Source organism: Topomyia yanbarensis, chromosome 2, assembly GCF_030247195.1.
Source record: "Topomyia yanbarensis strain Yona2022 chromosome 2, ASM3024719v1, whole genome shotgun sequence".
Taxonomy (NCBI): Eukaryota; Metazoa; Arthropoda; class Insecta; order Diptera; family Culicidae; genus Topomyia; species Topomyia yanbarensis.
In genome coordinates, this window is record NC_080671.1 from 310293789 (window position 1) to 310319107 (window position 25319).

A 25319-nucleotide genomic window follows, 5' to 3' on the forward strand; every position below is an offset into this window, starting at 1 on the left:
GAAATATAGTTTTCCTGAAGAAAAACTTTGTTTTAGATTTTATGGAGTACCCTCAATGATCTGTCACGTTACAACAGTTCTGCATTTTTGTTGAAGCAAGGATATCAAGAAAATGGTACACAAATCATCCTTAATCTAGGAATTGAGTATTAACGGGAAATTTCATGTTTATTTTTAAAAACATATTGGTTTTGATTAACAAACGTGAATAACTTTTGAAAAGGTCGTAATTTTCACGAAGTAACATAATATGTCAAAAGAAAATCTAAAATAACTTAAAAACATCTGCATTCTGAAGGATAATTTTTCATGAGCATTTTGAATTGAAAAACCATTTTGAAATACATTCTGTAACTAAATTATTCAAAAAAAAAATTGAATAAAAATTCAAAATTAAGAGAATTTTTGAAATATGTCAAAGCTTTTTATTGTTATTTTCTCTACGATGCAATTATATTTTAAAGTTTTTTTATTTGCAATTAAATTTTAAACGTGTTATGTTTTTTGCGGTTGGCATTTGTGAGTAATTTATTAAAAGGGCGTATTTTCACCACTAGATATTAAAAAAATCAAAATATTTCGGAAAATTTTTCTTAAGAGCATTTTGCTTCGAAATGTTATTTAGTATTAATATTGTATAAGAAATTTATGACTGGCAAATGCTAAGAAATTTGGAAGAATACTTGAAGTTAAAAATGCTTTCTTACTAATAACTAATAGTGCATTTCCAGTTTCTTCAGCCAACAAAAAAAATCATTGTTTTTCTTTAATTGTTTTTTTTATTTTTTTTTTGTTTTTTTTTAACAATATATTTGTATTTTTAACATTTTTGTTGTATTTTTTTTTTAAATTTCACCAAAAAATATTCACACAAAAGAATTAATTCCCTAGAATTCGCTATCATATAGTTTTGCTGCATAAATGGGGATTTTCGAACAATATATATTGAAAATAGTGCATTCAAGATCTCATACGCCCTTTTTAAATATTACTCTTGTCTGTTTAATATTGAAAAATACTTAGTCTCCCATACACATGAAACGTAAATGGTTTCATCAGAATCAAAGATGGTCACCAATTTTGACGCAATTGAATCAAACTTAATAGAATTGCTTTACAGCAGAAAAAATCTGTCACGTTACATAAGATCAACTGTGTTTTCTAAAAATGAATAAAACTTTAAGGTATTCACAATATAGTTTCAAAAAGTAGACTCAAAGTAGTAAGAAAAAAGGCAGGTTAGACATTGTATGCATGCTGTTGGTGTGGTCCACAAAACTTTTTCGAATTTTTGATCTGTCACGTTACAAGTTATTTGGTTTCCATTACTTCACAATTGAAAATACGCAATAATCCATATTCATCTAAATTTTTCAAGCAATATCATCAAATTTAAATTAGACTACGATGGAAAAATGTGGTTGCAAGCAAAAAGTTTAAAATATGAATTTTGTTTACCTTTTTATCACCTTACGGTCTTTTAGTCATTTTCAGATCATGCAAGTAGCATCAACAAACTTTTATAAATGACAGACATGGAATTTTTTCTGGGATCTCCATTTATATTTTTTAATATTAGTGGTTATATGCATACGAAAAACAAACAGTTTGAAGCAAAATTTGATAAAAAATTTCGACTGTGGTTGCCATTTTCGGAGCCTTGACCATATGGGGTTTTCGGCGTTTTTACAAATTTCCAAATATCGGAAATAAATATAGCAGTTGGTGAAGCAACATATATTCAAATAAATTCTTCAGATTATTGTATGATAGAGGCGGATTCCCTAAGAAATCGTATGCTGAGTAAACCAATTCGCACGTACACTCTTCCGAAATAATCCCCGTTTGTCACCTTTAAACATCTAGTGTTAATTGATTGCATGAAGTTTCCCGAAAAAATGCTCCGTCAGTCACCTTCAAATACCTGACTGCAAATGATATTATAGATGGACAAATCTGCAGTGTTCTGTTGGTGCTCCATATCGATGGCTTTGATTTTCCGCGTCGCTTTGGAAAGATTTGCTCAAAATTAGTTTTCGTGTTTCTTTAATAAAAGTTAGGGTAAAAGGGTATAATACGCCCCACCGGGGCAAAATGCCCCTCTTCAATTTCCAGGATTCCCGAATTATCTAAAAAGTAAAAGTGACTGATAACAGTATCGTTTCATGAAATCAACATACTAAGTTTGTTTTTAATATGTTGCAAAACAACAATATACACAAAAGTTTCAAAAGAGCTACTTTGATGTAAGCTCCCACTTTTTCCAATTATATTACAACCATTTAGAAACAGTCGGTGTTGATAAAACTATTTCAAGTAGCTTACTAGAATATTATAGTTACTATCTTAGTTTTTAGCTTGGCTTAAAACTATGTGTGCGTGTAGAATCATGTATTCACAACAGCACATCACCGGCTAAAACGCCCCACCCATTGTCGTGGGGCATACTCACCGATTGGTGTGGGGCATACCATCCTCTTGTTGTGGGGTATATTACACTTTAACCGGGGGCATTTTGCCCTGGGTGAAAAAAAAACTAGAATTTAGGCATCTTTGAAAAATGTTTAATAATACTTGTAACAGGATGTTTTTAATAAAAAATGAAACGGGTACTAATTTCTAACTAATATAACAGTAAATTAGAGTAGTTGGTGCGGAGAGCATAGTGTCGAATGGTGAAATATAGCTATTTTTACTTAAGGGGGGCGTATTAGACCTGTTTACCCTATGTGTTAATTCTGCTCAATTTTCCATCGATGTATTTCGCTCTCTGTACACATCGTTTGAAGCAAAACTAAACCTGAAGAACTGCAAGGGACATTATTACTAACGATTTTTAGCTCCCTTGTTAAAACAGCAAAACTTATTTGAGGAAACAACAATCTGCATCGTAACGACACTTGTACTGGTCATTACTTTGTCCATTACTCGACAAATTTACCAGACACCACTTGAAATTGTCGTTTTTAAACAATAAATGGTAAAGAATGCTAGTTCGAGTGATGAAGGTTTCGCGATCTTTTTATGCCAATGAATCTCTTTGAACATTCAGCATTGCATATTTTGAAAGCATCTGTGTAATTGATATTTTTATTAGTTTGGGTTGTTTCTTTCAATTCCTATCAGACAAAGCAGCGAGCGGTTAAAGCTTTCACATTTTATTAATTATTCGTAGTAGATTTTATCATTTCATCTATTATCTGTCTGTGATAAATATTAAATTAATAGCAATGACAAGGCAATACATAGTTGAAAATATACAATTCTTTAAATCTTTCCAATGACCCGCCACGTATTTTTAGCATATGTTTGTGCTTTTCGCAATAACAAGTCATGGCGCTGAAGAAAAGCTGTACACTTTTAATATTCTGGTTGTGTTGAATTAGTTCCTTGATCCAAATGCTTCAGTAAGCGCAAACTTCGTTAAACTCCTTTTTATTGTTATCGTGAACTGAGCTCTGTAACTACTCTATTTACATTATCGTTCCACTGGTGCTTTTTCAGAGTTTGATTCCGACAGTTGTGAAAAAACAGTTCCTCAATTAAACGATTTTCGTTTTTATTATTAGTTTTCTTTGGTTATTAGATTTAAACTAAGTAGTTTATGCCTCATTGGTGATTGTGTGCTCAAAAACTTGCATTAAATCATCGCATTTGATTTTTTTTAGTAACACTAATAATGCTGCAATTCGTAGAATCTCTGCCTCGTAAATAGTTTATATAACCTGCCAAGCTGCAATGTGCTATTCAAAGATCTGAATTTTAGATTAATATTTTCTCTCCCATGATGCTATATATGATAAAAAAGTAAATTCATCATCTTTGAAAGTTATGACAACAAGCAAATTATATGAAAATTTATAGCGCTTATTAATGAGTTATTTATGAGAGTAACAACGTAAGCAACCTTCGTTTTTCACATTCTGTGTAGTAGACGCAAGAAATTCAACATCTTGGCGCTAGTCTATGTTTAAAACCAGAACCTATGGCTCATTTAAAAAGCTAAAGATCATGCTTCTTTGAAATCATTGAAGACGTACATAATTGAATACGTTTGCAAGATTTGAGGTATCGTACTCAACCAGTAGCGTAGCGTAAGCTAGTTTGACCATTCATAAATTATGGAACATATTTAGGGAAGATGGAGTATAAAAAATGTGACATTTTGGAACAGGGGGAGGGAGTGATAGCTAGTACGTAACGTCAGATGTTTTTACTGAGAAAAATAAATTAAAATGTTTCGTTACCTATTACAGGAATTCCATGAGAAAACGGCCGGCCGTAAAACATAACCACCGCCGATTCGAACAAAGATTTGTAGTTACGTTCGGTTTATCAATCTCCATGTTTTCTAGACGACTAGAAAAATCTTGACGCAAGAGCAATTTTTCAAAAGGGCGTAATTTTTAATTGCATTACGTTCGAAAAAAATCTTGAGTTACCGAATTTTGTACAGCAAAATTATCTGAGAATAGGTTAAAGGAAATAAATAGTTCTGCGCGACAAAGTCTATACTGAAAAATAAGTATTGCATTTTGCACAAAAACAAAAATGTTTGTTTGCAAATAAATTACAAAACATCCATTTATTTTATTTTTTAGTCGATAAATGCCATGAAAGAAAAAAATTCAAATTTCATTGTAATTGACAGGCAAAACTATTATTTAACTAAAGAATATGTGAATATAAAGAATGAATAAATGTCATTTCAAATTAAAATGATTTGAGGTAAAATCTACAAAATTTAATAGTTTTCGAGGTATTTGGAATTTGATATCAATAACATCATTTAATCCGTTCAATTGTGCCCTTTTTATAAGTTAAACTTGTTTCTCAATCAACAGCAATCAACAATCAACTATTTATCGTTTCAAGCAAAAACAAAGTTTTTAGTGTATTTGCATCATTAAAAAACTATCAATAAAAAAAATCCTAACAACAACTTTTGACGTATTTTTAAAATTTATAATATTTGCATTCAAAAATACAATGTTCTCATTGAGTACGATTTAAGTACCGTTTCAATTAAAAACGCTTATAAAAAATTCTAAAAAATAGTCATTTTTCAGATATTTTAATTTTTTTTCCTAAAAAAAATATTCTGTTTTATATTTGACCTTTTTGTTATTCGCATTCCTCCATCGAGAGCAATAGGTTTTTCAACATGCACATAACATTTCCTGTAACTTTGCTTTTGACATTAAGGCGATATTGAGAATTATTTGAAAGCAATGAGAAAACAATAAATATACGTTTCAACTCTTCAGTTGGATCATCAGACCATATAGTTTACAGGAAATTGTAAGTGAATTTTGACAAACCTGTTTGTCAATTAGCACGAAACTTTCAAACATATTTAAAGTTATCGGTGGCAAAACTTTTTTACTGATAGTTTAACCATGATGCAATTACATTTGAAATGTTTTCTTTCTCTGTAACCCTTTACAAAGCAGTGGCAACTATATTGCCACCCCTTCGTTTCGTTCGTAAAGCAGGAATATGAAGTAATAAATTTCCTAATCTCATGAAATCTATTTGTTAGTAGTTTGGCAACTCTTATTGCTTTTTATTGAGCTACATTGAAAACTTTCAGATTGGTGATTTCCTTCTGAACAATAAAATTAGCTATTTTTTATCCGAAAACATTGTTTTTGAGTCGCAAAAATTACAAAGATAAAAATAAAATTAATCTTAATAGGTGCCTATATAGTTGAGAGAAGATAGAGATGGCAATATAGTTGAGAGAAGATAAAAAATAAAAAGACGGGTTTTTTTTGTAATTCGATTTTTAGAATCAATTTTAGTTTTATTTTGCAACTTCTTGTTCAGTATAATTTTTTTCACGCAGGAGTATTCATTCCCTGTAACTATTTCTCGAATAGTTTTGCTTTACAAAATACGATAATCGAACATTTATTAGGAAAATACTGCATGAAACAGCCTCTACCCCCTTTGAAAAATTTGCGCCTTCATCGGAATCGAAGATGTCGGTCACGATTTTGAAGATTTTCGGACGAATCTTGGTGGAATTCGTGAAATGGTGATTCAATATTGGGAAATTTTTACATTTCGTAATTTATGAATGGCTCCAAATCTAAATATTCTGCTGATAGGCTACTTTCGACTGCGAAACGGTTTCGTAACATTTCGACTTATTTGATTAAACGAAACTAATCGACTGAGATTAATATTTGTGTATGATTTTCCATTACATATCTCTAGCTTTTTGGCAGAACATTCAACGTAGTTCAATGAAGCTGTCGTGATAAAATGTTCGCAGTAAAATGTTTCACTTCAATTTAGAATACCTGGTCAGTAACGATCTAGCATTAAAATGTTTTAAAAATATTTCAAAACATCTTCTATAGAAAACTAACACAGTTTACCAACAGCGTCGCCTGCGAGCAATTTTTATGGATCGAGTTACATCGAACGGTATTTTGACCACCTTGAAATAAAACAAGCGAAAGTTCATCAATGAGATCATCTTCTATTCTTTTCTATGTTTTTAGTGCTATCCAATTTCTGTATTCACCCAAACTTCAAGACCACCCGTTCGTCAGCTCATTGTGTGGTGGACGGCTCCTCGATTAGATGTTTTGCAGTTGTGAATTTTGTTGACCATGTTTTACCGGTAACGTGTCGTATGTATTGTTCGGTCTTTGGACTTTGGTTTAGTAAAATTTGCCATTGTGTTTTTTCAAAGGTATGTGTAAAATACACCGGAGGAGTTGGTGGGTTCATGTTGTATCCAACAAACAGTGTTGTTATGTTTAGTTTAGTTTGGTAATGTCATATGAACTTCTTGGACGCCAGTAATTAATTATTTTACTGTTCAGGAGGGAATTGAAGAATACAGAGGAACGAGTGGTGGTTCTGCTTTCTTTATAAACCTGAATGTATGTTGTGATTTTGTGGCGAAATCATTAGACGATCTCTTGATGGAGTAATGATATAAATGAATACATGATAAATGCACTCTTACATTGCTTAGCGTATTTTGTAAAATGATGAATTCTATTGCAAATTTTCGACTTAGCCCTGAAAATAACCTTTCTTAAAATTACTGATTTGAAAATTTGAAGTATGATATTTTTTCAGATATATATATATTTATACCGGCTGCAAATAATACTCGCTTTCCTAAAATTTGGGTAAACATTTGCAAACTCTATTCCTATCAATAGTTCAGATGAAATCTGAAACGCATAAAGCAGATGTCCGAATATTGTGCCGAAACTTTTCATGCCTATTCCATTCCATACGATAGAAAAAAATCGTTCAATTATATAACTATTTGTAATGATTCTGCCTGCTACTGGTCTGTTGACATTTTGTGCATGTTTTTAAAACTTTCATTGAATATTGTATTACAACTTTCTCCAAAAACGAGCCCGCGTATAGTTTAAAATAGTTTGCTTTTTTATCATTTATTTCTTTTAATTGCTATTGCGATGCTGGACATTGAAAAAAAATATCGCCTGTTTAGAGTTTGTATCTGATGTCATTCGTTACTCATAAGAAAAGCTTTCCCTTACTTAGTAAATTTAAACTTAACATCGTCCAAGCCGTGTACCTGGCGCTTTAGACTGCGGCTATCGGACCAGGAGGAGTTGAGATACTGGTCGTCATCGTCTTGCTCAAGTTTCTATGGAAGAAGAAAAAAAAGTTTTTAGATTATTAAATCTTAATTGTTTATTTAATCCATTATTATGTTTTGTTATTATGTTGGGGTTATATTACTATATACAAGGTATACATGTCTAGAAAATCATGATATTTGATAGTGTGTTCACTTTATAAACCCACTATGAACTCACTTGAATTTGCGGAAGTAATGGCGTAGCCGGTTTGGTGGGGGTTTTTGTGAAAACCGATATTTTTTCTAAAATGCCAGAATATATGATGTAACCTTGATAAAATAATCTATAAACAAAAATAAACAGTATAGAATAGCTTTCACACATCCACAGATAACTTTTTTATGATATACTTTAGAAGTTATAAAATATACACTTTAAAAGTAAAACAAATGTTCGAAAAGTTTTTTGAACGGCCAAAATGACATAATTCCGAAACCGTCATCTTTGGAAGTTTAAAAACGTAGAAGAAGTTTTCCAACATAAAACAGCACGTTTTCTGATATAATAATTATAGTAATTGATCCTCCTAGAAGTGATTATGAAGATAAAACCTGTTTTAATCTACCTAGTGGTGCAATTGTGCCTTTCTCATTTGTCCAAATTACGATTCTATGGCTCATTATGCTCAATGCAATGATGGAAATGTATATTACATATTCAGTACGATTTGCACATAGTACATACAATGGATCGACAGCCCCGATTTTGAGATACTATGTGTCGACACTGAAACATCGCTTGAAATCAGCGGCGAATCCGTTAAGAAACTTTAAAGTAGTAACCTCTTACTGCATACTCCTACCTAAGCCAATACAAGTCAAAAAAAATTTGGTCCTCATTAGGTTGACGATTTTCAGAGCGATTGCATAACCTTTCTATATGAGAAAGGCAAAAATGTTCCAAAGTCACAAAAGTCAATTTCCGTCAAATTTTTTTTTTCAAGATTTCATCAAATCTCAATGTTTCATGCATTTTAATGTCATTTGGCATCCAAAATACAAATTCCATTTTGAAATTTTCGCTTACTCCCCCTTTGAGAATTTTTCATTTCAGTTTATATGGAAATTTGCTGTGTGGTCGCACTCTTCAACCCGTAATTCCGGAACTAAAAGTCCAATCAACAAAAATTCAATAGCAACTGATGGGAAGGTTGTACCTTTCATTTGAGACTAAGTCTGTGCAAATCGGTACAGCCATCTCAGAGAAACAGAGGTGACATTTTTTTTTTCCACATGCACACATACATACATAAGCACACAGACATTTTCCGATCTCGACGAACTGAGTCGAATGGCATATGACATTCGGCCCTCCATGCCAGGATTAGGTTGACGATTTTTAGAGCGATTGCATAACCTTTCTATATGAGAAAGGCAAAAAACAGTAAGAGATTTAGTGTCTTTAGCAAAGTTGTTGAGAATGTCAACAAACAACTTTGTTGAAGGTATTAATGCTACAAGTATGCAGCATATAAAGGGATCATCCATAAATGACGTAGCATTATATGGGGGAGGGGGGAGTTTTGTATTTTGTGATGATGTGTGACGACAAGGGGGGTAGGGGGTCATGTCATACTGTAGCTTTTTTAAAGGGGAATAACTAACATCGTTCTTAATTTTTTTTTAATTTTGCGGTGACAAGGGGGGGGAGAATTACCAGCAAGCTACGTAATTACCAGGGGAGTATTTGGAGGTTTGTGACGAAATGCTACGATGGGGGAGGGGGGTGTTAAAAATCACTCAAAAAATGCTACGTCATTTATGGATCGTCCCAAAGCTATCAAACGATATTTACGAAATTTTCTTAAATCAAGTTTGCTTCAAAATATTTTTTTAAATTTAAGCTGCAGAATCTCATTAATTGAACACAATGTGAATTTTTTTGTTTATCAACAACAGGAGAAATTTTTCATATAAAGTAATATCCGAATTAGAGATGGGCAAATGAACCGCGAATCAATCAAAAGAATCGACTCTTCAGAAAGAGCGAATGAATCGCGATTCTTTTCTAAAGAGCTGCGATTCAGTGAAGGAGTGACAATTTATTATAAACTCAACTAGAGCCAAAACCGAAAGAATTTGCCATGATTATGAATCACTCTAAAATAAACAAACACGATGAATACATGAGCTCTGTTTGTCTACACGGTATAGAATGTCAACTCATAACTAATTTAAATTTAATAATAGTAATACTTTCGAGGAAGAAACTAATCTTGAAAACGGCGGAATTTTTCGTGAAAATAGCAATTTTCATTTCAAATTAGTAAAAAACTCCATTAATTGAAAAATTATCTCGAATACTTAACGTAGGGGTTAGATATCTCATACATAGAATGTGTATGCAAAGTTTTGAAATAAATCGGTGAAGTAGTTTTTGAATGACAGTTAACACCGCAAATCGTGTTTTTCTAGAGGCATTCTACAAAAAGCTTCATTACAGAGTCGCTTGTCAATATTTTTTGCATGGAAAAAATAAATAATGTTATTGAAATGATACATTATAATGAACAAAAGTTTTGATCAATTTGCTACAAAAAATCGCAAATAAAGTGTTTTCTTCATGCTGAAACCGTAAGCAGACCCCCCCCCCTAAACACCAAATAAATACATTTTTCCCGTTTCATCTCAAACATTTTCCAAAGTTCTGAAACGAATCGCTGAATCGATCGAAAGTGTCGGTTCTGTTTAGTGAGTGAATCGGACACGATTCACTCTCCAAACTGAATCGTTTTGCCCGTCTCTAATCCGAATAACTCGCTTTAAAGATTTTCTATCACAATTAGCCTAACATATTTCGATACCCTGAACGCATGCAGCATTCATGTCTACAAGAAAGTTGTTTGTTATGGCACTCTCGAAAACTTTAGTGAAGACATTAAGTAACGAACTAATTTTGTTTGGAGATTCAATTTTCTATAACTATTTAATGTCAAAACTATTTCATCAAAAGATGTGTTGTTTTACGTTGTAAAAATTTACGAAGGTACTAAACCTCCAATGCTTTTGAAATGGCATGATCTTGACTTTAAATACTTTCTAACATTTGGTTTAGTTATTCATATCAACATTACAACAAAAATCAAATGCTCATAAAATGGTTCGATCATGACTTACTACAGACAAACGGAAAACGCAATTTGTCATAATTTTCCTTCTACTTTCCGAAAGTCTTATTTGGTCACAGCGAAGACCCGTTTTTATCAACCCCCTTGGTTTATGTTAGGTTGGCAAAATGAGGACAATGACAAAAAATATTTCTTTATTTATTTTTTTTAAACCGAGGCTGTGAAAATATTCTTTAATCCTCAGACATAGTTTCATAACCATGGCTAGATGACAAAATCGGGTCAAAAATCTTAAAAAATCAACGGCTGACGAAAACGGGTCTTCACTGCGTTTCAATTTCACAGAAAGCCATTTTCAGCAAATTTTAAAGTTTATCCCATTCGAAATATTGTCTCTAATTCATATTTCGGTACATACCTTCGAAGTGAGTTCTTGGATCATTACAAATCATAGAGTTATGATCATTGGTTTCCGAACTCTGGAATCAAGTCCTAGTGGAGTCATCTCAGGCAGGTATTTTAAATATTGTTTTAATTTGACAAAAATGGGATCACGACTACGAGTTCAGCTAAAAGATCCCATTCCCGCAATTGACCAAAAGTCCCCATGATGTTACCCTATCAAAAAAAATGCGAACGAACATGGTCAGGTGATTTACAAAGTTTGACGTTTGACTCAACTTGCCTGTGCTAAATGCCCCTAGGAACAAATGCAATTTGCGAATTCGATTTAAAGGCAATTTCAATACTTAGACAAATTTTCTGGCGGCTGAAATGGACTTGGTTGTTTTTTGCATTTTTCAAATATGGCGGTTCATGTTTAGCTTAAGCTTAAAATTATTTTTTGAACAATTGGTGTGTTCTCACTTGTATTTTGTTTGTCTAGTGCACTTCATTTAGCCAACGAATGTAGAAAATTGTGGAATCGTGTGTAAGTATAGTAGAACAAGATCTCTGACCTAAAGTCTTAATGAATAAGTTTTGGTGTGCAATACCAATTTCACCTTTGATTCTTCCTATAAGTTGTATACTGGTAAGTATATGTGAGTAGATAATGAATCCGAAAATAAGAATTATTTGTAATTTTCATATTGGGCAATTAAGGGCGATTAAATGGCGCGTTCCGTGGGCGATTTGGGAGCGATTTAAGGGCAGGTTGGACGGCAAAAAAATGACGGCCGCAAGTCGCCCAAATGTTGCATTTGACAAAGCCCTCTAATTGCCAGCAATTTGCTGGCAAATTGAAAGACAATTAGCGCATCCGAGTTTGCAAATAGCCCCCCGTTAGCCAGCAACTTGCCCTTTTTGACTGGATAAGAACAATCCCAGTCAAAAAGGGCAAGTTGCTGGCTAACGGGGGGGCAATTTGCCAACTCGGATGCGCTAATTGCCCTTCAATTTGCCAGCAAATTGCTGGCAATTACGGGGGCCATTTCAAATGCAACATTTGGGCGATTTACCGCCGTCATTTTTTTGCCGCCCTACCCGCTTTTAAATCGCTCCCAAATCGCCTACGGAACGCGCCATTTAATCGCCCTTAGTTGCCTAATATGAACATTACAAATAATACTTATTTTCGGATTCATTTTCTACTCACATAAACACCACTAAACTATTCGAAGAATCAATGGTGAAATTGATATTGCACACCAAAACTTACCACAATCTGACGTTCATTAGAGATCTTGTTCTACTATACTTACACACGATTCCACAATTTCCCACATTCTTTGGCTTCATGAAGTACACGAAACAAACAAAATTCAAGCGAGAACATGCCAATTGTTAAAAAAATCAATTTTAAGCTTAAGCCAAACATGAACCGCCATGTTGGAAAAACGAGAAAAACAACCAAGTCCATTTCAGCTGCCAGAAAAATTGTCTGAGTATTGAAATTGCCTTTAAATCGAATTCGCAAATTGCATTCGTTCCTAGGGGCAATTAGCACAGGCGAGTTGAGTCAAACGTCAAGCTCTGTAAATCACCTGACCATGTTCGTCCGCATTTTTTTTTTTTGACCGGGATCAATTACGTTGAGAATTGATCGGAGGATTATTATTGTGATATTCAATTAATTTAGTAAGCACCAATATGTTGTTTTTCTTCAATCCTAATAACCCCTTTGGCTATTTGGCTACGCCACTGAATTTGTAGCAATAAACATTTTAAAGTCACGGAACGAGAATGGTGGTCCTAATATGGTGGACCGTTTAGAGCGCTTTTCGTAGGCTACTTCTAGCGAAGAGCGGTCCTTCTAGGAACTAACGTGAAGTCACCTGCGCCAAAATACTTGTGACATCTACGACGTTTAAACGCAAATTAGATAATGCTTTTTCAAGGCAATTGGTTTTACGTGTTTCAAAGATGCTTCATCGTTGAATAAGCGAAGCTACCAATAAAATAAAATTCGTATTGTCGGAATTTGTTACACAATTATTGTGTCCTAACAGATCGCGTCAAAATCAATTTATTCCGTTCAGTACAGAGGCAATAATTGACATTGGAAATCAATTCCGCACCGGTAGAACGGTAGCGTTTTTCCGCGAAGATCACTTTTTTATTTAAATTTAAAGATATATTCTTATTTTTGTTTCACTGTCATAGTTGCACTCGAAAGCGTATATTTGTTTTATCGCACTGTTTCGGAAAATGTCGCTGTTTTTAATTGGACCACTTAGCGGCTTCATATTGGCGAGTTTGCCTGAACTAGCTGTCTCACGAACGGCAATTTTTCCTTTTTTCGTGAATTTTTCAGTTTTACCGATTTCTAATGGACTACTTTTATTACACAGATATTAAATTAATACCAATATTAAAGTTAAGTGTTTCTGATTCAGCTGCTGTATAAATAATCAAAATCCATCTAGTAATTAGTCCCACATCAAATTGCATCACGGAAAAAACGCTTCTGAAACTTACCTAAGGTATCTTTTTCAAACTTCCAGACAATAAAATATGACCCGTTAGTAAGCTTTTGGCATATTTATTTCATTCAGCTTCAATACCATATCCGTATAACCTTCAAAGGAGACATTTAATTAAGAAAAAGTCTACCAGTTTTTCAAATGCGTCGATATAGCGGGTGCCCTTAGGAGCATACTCAGATGGTTTTCTATACCTCAGCAATTTTTGTTTGAGTTTTCAATTCAAAACAACAAAAAGTAAATTTAGCTAACAAACTGATAGCTGGTCTACTAAATGTCGGGGTTTGATATGTTATTAAATACTCGTCATTGAAGTAAAACTGAAACATCAACAGCCCCAAGTAGCTACCCTTGGCCTGACGTAGGACTTCAATACTCCATGCTATGTAGTACGTCAAACACGACAAGCTGATCGTTGTTCATTGTCCAGGCGTGAAATCATGCTGATCGCCATTTAGTAGAATAAGGCCAAATGAGGTATGAGGGTACAATAAGTATAGGGCATTATCTTTGCTATTTTATTGCAGAGGTCGCTCGTATTGCGTGAATTAGACACGGTAGAGAACATCGTTGACGACTGTCATTTCGGTTGTTACCGTGGATTAGCTATATTAGTTACGGTTTCGCTTATGTTTTCGCATGTTGTTCTGCAAAAACGCGTTGCCTTTCGTCCTCAGTACACTACATTTAATCAATGTAAAAAAACCTGTTTTAATCCACCTAGTGGTGCAATTGTGCCTTTCTCATTTGTCCAAACTAAGATTCCATGGCTCATTATGTTCAATACAATGGTGGAAATGTATATTACATATTCAGTACGATTTGCACATAGTACATAAAATGGATCGAGAGCCACGATTTTGAGATACTATGTGTCGACACTGAAACATCGCTTGAAACCAGCGGCGAATAAAGGAGGAAGATCCGTAAGGAAATTTTAAACTAGTTATGATTTTAAAGTAGCAACCCCTTACTGTACACTCCTACCTGAGCTTATACAAGCCAAAAAATAGGCCGGGATTAGGTTGACGATTTTTAGAGCGATTGCATAACCTTTCTATATGAGAAAGGCAAAAAAGTCAATTTTCGTCAAAAAAAAATTTCGAGCTTGCATAAAATCTCAACGTCTCATGCATTTTAAAGTCATTTGGCATCCACAATACAAATTCGATTCTGAATTTTTCCCTTATTCTTCCCTTTGAGAATTTTCCATTTTAGTTTATATGGGAATTTGCTGTGTGGTCGCACTCTTCAATCCGTAACTCGGGAACCAGAAGTCCAATCAACAAAAAAATCAATAGCAGCCGATGGGAAGGTTGTACCTTTCATTTAAGACTAAGTTTGTGCGGTTTGAGAAACCGAGGTGACATTTTTTCCACATACATACATACATATATACACACACATACATACACATAGACATTTTCCGATCTCGGCGAACTGAGTCGAATGGCATACTACACACGGCCCTCCGGGCCGGGATTAGATTGACGCTTTTTAGAGGGATTGCATAACCTTTCTCTATGAGAAAGCCAAAAATGTCAAGTGAGTCTTTTTTTCATGTAAAAATCAATGCTAAACACGAGTATTGTGTTGATTTTTCGATATTTTTGTTTTTGAAAAAATACGGACATCAACATGAAACATATGCCAACAACATGATCAACATGACACATATGCCAAACAATGATAGGTCAGCCGCTTGGAGACACAATAGATAAATTTGTCAAACGACAGTAAAATTGTGCGTAATTTCGTGCGAAAACCGCCAAAACGAAGTGAAGAGGACATACAGAACGCAATTGCATCTGTTCAAAATGGCGCAAGTACTCGATCAGCCTCTAAACAATTCAAGCTTCCGTTAGAAACATTACGTGCTGGTGTGAAAGGAAAGTGCTTGTCATCAATGTAAACGCGTCAAATATTTCGCGTGAGTTAACAATATAATAATTTAAGGTGTGGTTGAAGTAGATAATCTAAAAAAGCATGTTCAAAAAAGAGAAGGAAAATGAATCCAAAAAAATGCTCCAAAGTGCAAACATGATCGTCGCACAGCTAAGCAACCACGTGTGCCGGAGTGCACAACCTCAATTGTACACTCTGGCGACGACGAGGATACCAAAAAAATCATTCGCAGGTGCAAATCCACAGGCAGCAGCTGAAAAACATGCTTTTTAACATTTTCTTCCACGGCTTCATGGTTTTTCACATAATTTGCCACTTCATCATTTTCTTACCGGAATGACGTCAATGGATTGCATATATCCCTAGTAACAATTCAAGTTTAATGGTAGTTTTATAGCCAATCATAAAACCTAGATTGCACTTGTAGCGTGCTATAAAACTTCAATTGTTACTTGGGATTATTCGTGTTATTAATTTTTAAATTATCTGCAATATTTATACTCTTCAAATAAAAGTTAAACTGCCGATTTCCTAGGCGTGTACATTGTTTTATTTAATCTCGAATACAGTGTACCCCTACTGTATACTGCCACATTTAAAAAAAAATCTTCGCCTAATGGATGGAGATTGAAAAATATTTAGCCCGACCTGAAATTATTATTGCTAAAACGTTGCCAGATGTATAACCTTTCCAACGAGTGCTTGTTTGTCAAAATCAGTGCACTTGACTTGACCCCACTTTACTCTACTGAATGCATTGAGCCTGAAATGGTTTCATAATCACCAACTCGACACAGCGTTCCATGAAATTATTCCACGATAGTTACCCATGTCAAGAAGGGGCAAATGACTGGCTAACGGCGAACCAGTAGGTAGGTAGTTGAAAAGAGAAATAAGGAGGCACTATTGATAGATTAAAAAGAAACATCTGATGGCACAATTGGGACATTCGAGTGTACTAGGCTGTTTCTCGTACTCTACTAGAGAGTGAGTCTACGTTACAGTTATGGTTGCGGCCGTAACAGCGACTTTAACCGGAGTGAATCAAGCGAAGGCTCACTGAAAAAAAATATTTTAGGCTTAAATGAGAAAAACCAGGACAAATCAAGTTTTTTCCTCGACATCCCAGGACCGTCAGGTCAAGACTAAAATATGTCCTGGGAAACCAGGACGTATGGTCACCTTAATTTTAATGTCAAAAGACTATGCGGTTTTGGGACAACAATATGAAAGTAACCATTATTTTGCGAATTCGTCTTGGAAAATATGAATATTACTCAACATTTTTGTAGAGAAGTATTTGTTTTAATGAAGATTTAGATAGAACATGTAACTCCGTATATTACGACGTATCTATTATCAAAATCAGTTGGAGAATTTCCGATTAGATTTCCTGATTAGAAACTTACTGTATTCGATCTACAACCTTTGCTAAGTTAATTAAAATGTGTGAGGGAACAATCAGCTCATTCTAAGAGTTTTCAACGTCGCAAAATGCTTAGTGTGGAAGCTTTTCGTGACTTACCTCAGGTGAATTGCATTCAATAAAAATACCCAAATAATTACTTCTGCGGTAGAAGACAAAGGGTTAAGTCGTCAGTAAACTTTCTAAACTTCCTTTCTTCACATTCTTGCTCTTTCTCCTATGGCTCTTAATATTAAAATACTTCATGTCTTCCAGTCCTGTGCTAAATGAATATCGTTGTTTATTCTTTTCTATTCTAACCCTTACACAGCCAATATTGAAAAGCATACTGGAAAACACTGCAGTTATTCTTTAGTGTTTTTCTAGTCAACATTAATATTTGATGCATATTACAATGTGTCACAAATATTATAACGGCCAGGCCTACTGTGTAGAGCTGGGTTTGAAGATTTTTCCATTTTATGCAGCGATTGAATTATTAATTTAATGAACAATTCAACAAACGAATCGTTTTGAAACTTGAATGAGGAATAAACGAGGAAAACCGTACCGACCGTTTATGTTTATAGGGGGTTAGGTTAAAACGTTGGGAGTGACTTTGCTAAGAAAGTTAATGTCACTCCTTTGGTCCTTTGGGATGGGACTAGAGTTCGTAGTACCGATCCATTTTGGCAAATACCGATACTGCGGTACTGAATACCCCAGTACCGGAAAAGTACCGGTACTCGAATGTTTTGTCAAAAGATTCGAGAAACGCTTCAAAGTTAAAGTTAATGCTCAAATTGATGTCTCAGTGCAGCAGAAAGTATTTTTCGAATGGGGCACCTTCTTTTATTTCGTGATATAGGCCACTATAATCTTCAAGCTAAGCGGTGTAACATTAATCGACTTCAACAGATGGTAAATGTAAGAAACCCTATTATCAATAGTAAATCGAAGCGATAATGTAAATCCTTAGTTTTGCTGACTTTTCCGATTACGAAAAATTACAAATCGCTTCATTAGAAGTAGTTCACCTACTCTAAAATTGTAAGCTACTACATCGCTGTTCGTTCTTTTATAGATAAAGATTTAAGCGCAAACCAAATACAGATATGACTTAAACCACAGCATTGTTATGCGCCACCCAGTGAATAATTGGAATCAATCAGAATATAGCCAATAAAAAAATCATTATAAATTTTCACTCTTATGCTAGATGTGAATACTTTGAAATTTAGTAACAGATAGTTGAAATTTTTTTTCGTCTAAATAGTGCAAAAAATTAAACATTTCGTTCAGTACAACGGGCGTTAGTAATATTTAACTTCTAGAATTATTGTGCCCCACCTTATTTCACCACAAAGGCGTAAGCTGAACGATTTATCTAGAAGATAATTAAATATAATTGAAAGCCACCTTGCAGACCGACATTTGGAAACGGATCCCGCTATAGATACAGATAAAAGTTAATGTTTGTATGTATGGGATTTATGGACTACCAAACGATTTGACCGATTGCCGTAAAAATTTATACGTAGTAGATATTCGTTATGGAGCGTATTTGTGTGCTACTGGTTGGAGATTATTTGCTCGCCAGATGGCGCTTCAGAACAAATTGTGTTTCACTCCTATTTCATTGAAAGTCGCAGCAACGCGCGACGGATATTAGCTAGTTTTTCATAAAAAAAATGCATGGTACCGAAAATACCGGTACTGGCTTTTGTTCAGTACCGGTATTACGGTACCAATAATGGGTCGGTATTTCCGGGATTTTCGGTATCGGTATTACCGGTACCACAGCCCTAGATGGGATAGAGGTATTTACACCTTTCCCTGGCTCACTAAGCCTAAGTTAAAGCGCCTTTTCTCACTATCCTCCAAATTAATGCTGACTTCGGTTTTAGATCCGAGTCGCCCTAGGTTCGCTCTAATATTTACAACAGCTATATAAAAATGACAGTTCAGTGCGAACCCAGAGCGACTCAGATCCAAAAATGAAATCAGCATTAGCATGCATCTGTGCTTTAAACTTGCATTATCCTTAGGCGATTATTTCGAGAAAAAAATTATGTGATTATTTCCTAGTTTTAGTAGTTAAGTATAAATAGATTAGAGGATGGCAGAATGGTTATTTTTGTTCAGTGCTAGTTGAATATAGTTAAAGCATAAAAAAGGAAACAAGTTTGACGTACTTATAGTCGTTAATTAAAAAGAGAAAAAACAGCACAGTTATTTTTTTATTTATTTTGTAGCATCGTCTAAAGCTTTATCAGGACTCAGGACGCGTGCCCTTACGTTATTAAAAACAATAGTTTATTCATCATTGTACGAGCGTCAGCATCGTTACATGTGTGTACCAATCATTCCATTCAACACAGCGATGCGAACACTAAAGAGATCCAAATAAATAATAAACTTGAAAGTGAAATTCAAAATTGTGTTAAATATTGAACAATCCCTAGCCTCCCAAATACAACGTCATTCATGGACGTTCTTCATGCACTGCTTTCCAAATATGCTACCTGTATCATGCTACCCATGCGATGAGCAACACAGAAATTGAATATCTTTTTCAATTTCATAATTACAATTCGGTCGGACATGTAGAATGCATAAGCCGCTGACAATCGGCTATGTTGAACGTGATTGTCAACACCGCCATTCAATAAGTGTTGTTGTGTCTCGTCAGATGAATCTCATTAAGCTTATGAGCTGTTGAACTGATGGCCCACTTGAGACATCGTCGTATCGTGGTTCCGCACCATTTATAATGCACGCCCAAGTCGATACATATATCGTTTCCCACTTTTCATTTACGTTTGAAACATAGGCTCAAATTGCAACACGAGAGTGTTTTACGTTCGCTTGATAATGTTTGGCATCAACGAAGGGGTACTTTAGGTTATTGCAAAAATATTCGTCTGAAAATTCCAAATTTTATCTCAATAGCTAGTAAAACCAGGGTTTCCAATTTTTGGTAAAACACGGATATTCACAATGCGTTGGACGATTTTAACAGTGGCTGTATCCTGAAGAGTCCAATGAATACAATTTTCCTGATATCTTTATAGGTTTTCCTAGAATTTTCGAAAAAAATATTTTAAATTTATATACCAAAATGACACTTTTTTGCATTCAGCATAAAAAAAAACAAAAATTAAGGCAAAGAGGCGAATGCACATTAGTGTAAAACCTTAGCTCAGCAATTTGGATTTAACCCATATGATAGATTTACTTCGCTGAAAAACAGCTTTTGAAAATGTCAAATTCTCAGCTCAATTACTGAACTTTTGGTATTTCAGACTTGATTAGCTGATCGTGCTGATAATTTGAATTACTTAATTTTCAGCAAAGTAGGTCTGCCAAATTATATATGCATGGTTAGTGGAGTAGTTGGGTAGGATGGTATAATAAGCCCCACCAGGCTAAAATGTCAGATTTCTATTCCAAGGACCACATAATTATCTGAAGCAAATAAATAATTGTATTTGGCATTTTCCATGTGCTGCAGAACAGCAACTAATACAAACGTTTCAAAAGAGGTAAGCTTCCACTATTTTTCTATAAGCATTTGATTTAATTCGAAACAGTCAGATTTGGCTGAACTGTCTGACTACTAAACATAATGTTGGAGAAGCTCTCTCAGTCCTTGGAGTGGCTAACGATTAACAATAGAAATCCATAACATTCTCAATAGTATACACCATTATTAGAAAAATAACGTTTTAGCCAATTATGGATCTTAAATATTTTTGATGTTACGAGGCTTCCAAAATTGTTTATGAAATATAAATACACCAGACTATTAAATTTTATTGAATTAAATTGTAATTCATTGTATGTTTTCTTATTAAATTGCCGTGTATTGCCAATCAGAACACAGCAATGCAAATGGCAGCATCATGTTACCGGAAGAAGACAAAAAATGCAAAAATTCGTCATGCTCCTCTTGCGCATACTTCGTTGTTTTTTCTTTGGCATTCTTCTGGATAAATAAGGCTCTCTTTGCTCACAATAAAGATGACAATAAATAAGCCAGTTTTATCAGGTAGGAAAGGCAAGAACTATAACTACACGCATTTTCGATTTACTCGTCCTTTCCTTCTCTCTACACGCTTGATTTTAATTGCACGTCAAAGGGTTACAGTAGAGCGCGTTTGGATAAATTAGATCGATTCGAATTGCATATTTAGACCAGATTTGTTTTTGCGGATTAGAAACAGAACTGCAATAAGAATTGTTTTGATTCTTTTCTTTTTGCATGTCGCTATGAGAACAAGTAACATATCTTCACGAATTATTGCCTATATATTTATCGTATTACACACCAACGAAAGTAAATAACAAAATAAAATTAATTTTTCTAGGGGATAGAGCCAAGAGTTACAGGGTGTTCGTAAAAATATATTGCGTAAAACATTCATATATGTTTTAATGTACTTATTATTTAATTCATAGAATCGTAGAAATTTTGTTAGCAAATAAAATCGTTCCAATCTACATTGATGCATTACAGAAATATATCTATATTCTCTGTCTGCCACAGTGCAAATAAAAATATGAAAAATAACACGTTTGAACATAAAATGATCATTCTGTCAAAGTTTAATTTTGTGTTTGACCTTTGTTTACTTTTTATTTAATCCTCGCTGAAAAAATTGCACAATTCTTATTCGCAGAGTGTGATCTAACCTCTATTTATAATTGATATTTATTCCAAATTTTTGAAAATTCGCTTCAAACGAATGTAAATATTCTCCTCACGTCGACAGGTATCGTGTTCAATTTGAATGACATACAATAAAAATGAGAATGAAAAATAATTCACCATGTTGTCTAATTTACTCATTTTCTTTAACTTGAATTTGTTGTTTTAACATTGTCGTGTATCGCAGATCAGAACACAGCCATATAAATGACAGCATCGTGTGGTTAAGGCTTACCAAATATTTTAGGCGGGTTTAAAAGTTAGTCTGGTTGAAAAACAGTTAGTACGCCTTTAAACTTACGGCTATTAAAACAGGATTTTTGGCATTAGGATTAGTAATAATGATGCAAATCAAATTCTCGTATCGCCATGAAAATTTTAATAAATGCTATTAAGGATATATAGTTGAAATATACGCAATAATTTTTTTGATTTTTTGGTTTAGTACATTGAAAAATATTCATCATATATTTTGCATAATCTTAATATATTTACAATTATATTTTTTACTCAGTATCCGCTGGAATCAATGAATCTTCTACTCAGAAACTATTCAATTTGTAGAAAAATATTAAATAATAAAAGTTTCCTTTTCGCATGAGCTCACCGAAATTGTTTTTGCAATGCATATTTGTTTTTGCTATGTAACTTATGTATTCTGCAAATACTAGAAGCAAATTTTTTTTATGTTGAACCAAAAACATTTTATGATTTTTTGAAATCATTTATAATTATATTGTGAAGATTAGGTAAAAAATTTGGAATGGATCTCGAAGTACTTCACGAGATAATACAATTATAACAGGTCTGTCACTGGTCGTTTAGTGTAAAATTGGCTTGTTTTCAGTTTATAACTGTAATATCTTGCATAGTATTTTGATATCTACTCCATATTTTTCACAAAAAAAAGATTAAACATGATTCTTAATATTTAATATAAATTAAAAAAATCAATTTGTTTATAATAATTGCAGATTTCATAAGTTATATAACAAAAAATATTTTTTATGTTTTTTTCGGTAAGCTCATGCAAAAACTACTTTTTGTAAATAATGTGTTTTCCATGCAGTTATCAGTGATTGAAAAATGTTCGATTTTATAAACTTCAAAAGTTACAAATCTAATAACTTGAAAAAAGTATCATATTCAGCCAAAACAAAAAATGCGTGTCAATTATTTTTAGCTAAAGAATGCAAGAAAAAAAATTGGAAGTAATTCAAATTTTGGTTGTAAATCTGACGGAGGATGACCCATATAACCATTATTGTGAGAAGTTCTAATTATGAGATGGATCGAATATTGTTATTCTCCCTAGTATAAAATGTGTTGAGGAGAGTAAGTGCGTTCAACCGAATATTTGAGCCAATATTTTCCAGTCGCATTTATAAAAAAAATATTAACACCAAGTCGAAATTTCTCCCTGATTTGATTACAAATTCCCTGAAAATTCCAGGTTTTTTCAGGTCAAATAGAATTCCCTGAAATTCCCTGATTTTCCAGGTTTTTTCCAGGAATCGCCACCCTGTTCATGCACAATTATACGAAGTGGTTGTTTGTAAATGTAAATCAGAAAACAGATCAAAATACTGGATTAAATAAATTGTGTGCGAAAATCGCCCTAGCAGCAGAATTCGAACCGGCAACCTGTGGGTCTCCGTCGCAAACCCCGAAATTGAGTTGTTTACGGGGCATGAATTGGAAAGTGTCTACTGAACGGAATATAGATATTTTCACATCATTTTTCGAGTCTTATTGCGTCTCGCAAAGCTATTTAAAGGAGTAGCATTAGTTCTGAAGGTAGCGTAGATTCCCTGTTAGTAGTATTCACCTTGAAGTCCCAAAATCACATAACATTTTTTACAAAATAGCAAAATATAGCATAATTTTAGGGGTTACATATCTTTTCATGCAAAAATATCAAGAAAGTTTGAATTTACGTAACGTCGTAAAGCAATGATTTCATTACATCAAACCTTGAAGTCCCAAAATCACATAATAATTTTTACAAAATAGCAAAATATAGCAGGGGTTACATACCTTTTCGTGCAAAAAATATCAAGAAAGTTTGAATTCACGTAACGGCGTAAAGCAATGATTTCATTACATCAAACTTGTAGTGTTCTGGTAGTACATTTTTCAGTGAAATAAAAAAGAATAACTTTATAAAAATATATTGATAATTGGCGGAGTTATGGCTTTTTCCGAAACCCTTTTTACATTTCGTTCAAAAGAAATGTATAGAATTCGCTCAAACTTTCAAGATTGTTTCTTATATACCAGTTGGCTCAGCTCGACGATTTGGGACAAGGTCTATGTGTGTGTGTCTGTGTGTGTGTGTGTAATGAAGAAACTCCCATTCTTGTTTCTCAGCAATGGCTGAATCGATCTTATCCAAACCAATTCAAAATGAAAGGCCCAGCTATTAATTTGTTTTTGATTCTGTTATTTAGTTTCTAAGATATGGATGTTTGAATGCTTAAAATGGCACTTCTTGCAGTTTTTTTAATTACTGTAGAAATTGACAACATAGAAGGACAATTTTTACATTTTTAGATAGCTTATACAAATACAAATAGCTTATACAAATACCTTTCGAGCAAGCTATAGTTTGTTGACGTTCGGACTATTATCAAAAGATATTTTTAACATTAAATACGGATGACGGATTATTACCGTTTTTCGGTATCTAGAAATACCAAGAACAAGCAATCAACTAATATCGTCGAAACGGCTAAGTTTGGGTCAATATTACCTTCGGAGAAATTATTGGATCTTTCTTTGGATATTGTGTTTTCACAGATTAATACTCCTACAAGTGAGATATTTTCATTAATTTACATTCAAGTGATTATATTGAGATGATGTCTTCAGCAAATATAGAGCTCTTTCTTTTGCGAACAATTTTACTGAAGGCACTAAGTGTCTATCTTGCATGCTTTAAAAGCTATAGCATGTTATTTATTGTTCAATATAGTAGTGATCCGTTTAAATATATCAGCCGAATTTTATTTCGATAAAAATGAAAAGGATGATATAAGGATATATTTGAATCTTCATTTTCTATGTACCACTGCTAGAAATACACATCAAGCAGTTTCAAGTTGTTTGATTGTGTCTTGATCACCCATCAGTTTGGCAGAACATTCTGATAGATAATTTTTTAACTTATGATCCATTGATCGATCTAGAACATATCTTGGAAAACGAGAAGCGAAATAAACGACTTCAAGTAGTGGAAACAGAGTTATTATAAACTCGTCCACAATATACCTCTCCGAATACTGTGTACTTGAAGATTATTTTTGAGGATACCTTTTTTTTCTATTGCATCGAAATACACCAACTACACCATTTTTGGTAGATCGTTAAAAGAATAATTTAACGGTTTCTTTCAAAATATGGCGAGGTGGTTTATGTTAAAAAAGTGTTCGAAATTAATAGGTACGCTTAAGGGGGTGGACTGCTTTAGGAGACAAAAGAGGTTTGTTCTCGTGATTTTTTTAAAGGGAAAGAAACAACCTAACTTTTTGAAAATTTATGTATACTCGTACACAAATTTGGAAAGTTAAAATAAAAATTTTCCTTGAAAAACTCCACAAAATGGTGGAATTAAGCAATATTTCGTTACTGGAAAAGTACAGTTGGTAATTCTGGTTGAAGTCAT

At 33.7% G+C, this 25319-nt stretch overlaps 1 protein-coding gene across 2 annotated transcripts in view; it reads right to left on the reverse strand.

Annotated features, from left to right (window-relative positions):
- Positions 1–3142: 3142 nt before the first annotated feature.
- LOC131683549 (cilia- and flagella-associated protein 298) overlaps positions 3143–25319 on the reverse strand; it is a 68323-nt gene continuing 46146 nt past the window's right edge. For both annotated transcript variants that reach the window (XM_058965607.1, XM_058965606.1), the window contains one exon: positions 3143–7648. In XM_058965607.1, the coding sequence (XP_058821590.1) occupies positions 7535–7648 (114 nt within the window). In that variant the 3' untranslated portion in view covers positions 3143–7534. The remainder of the gene's footprint in view (positions 7649–25319) is intronic.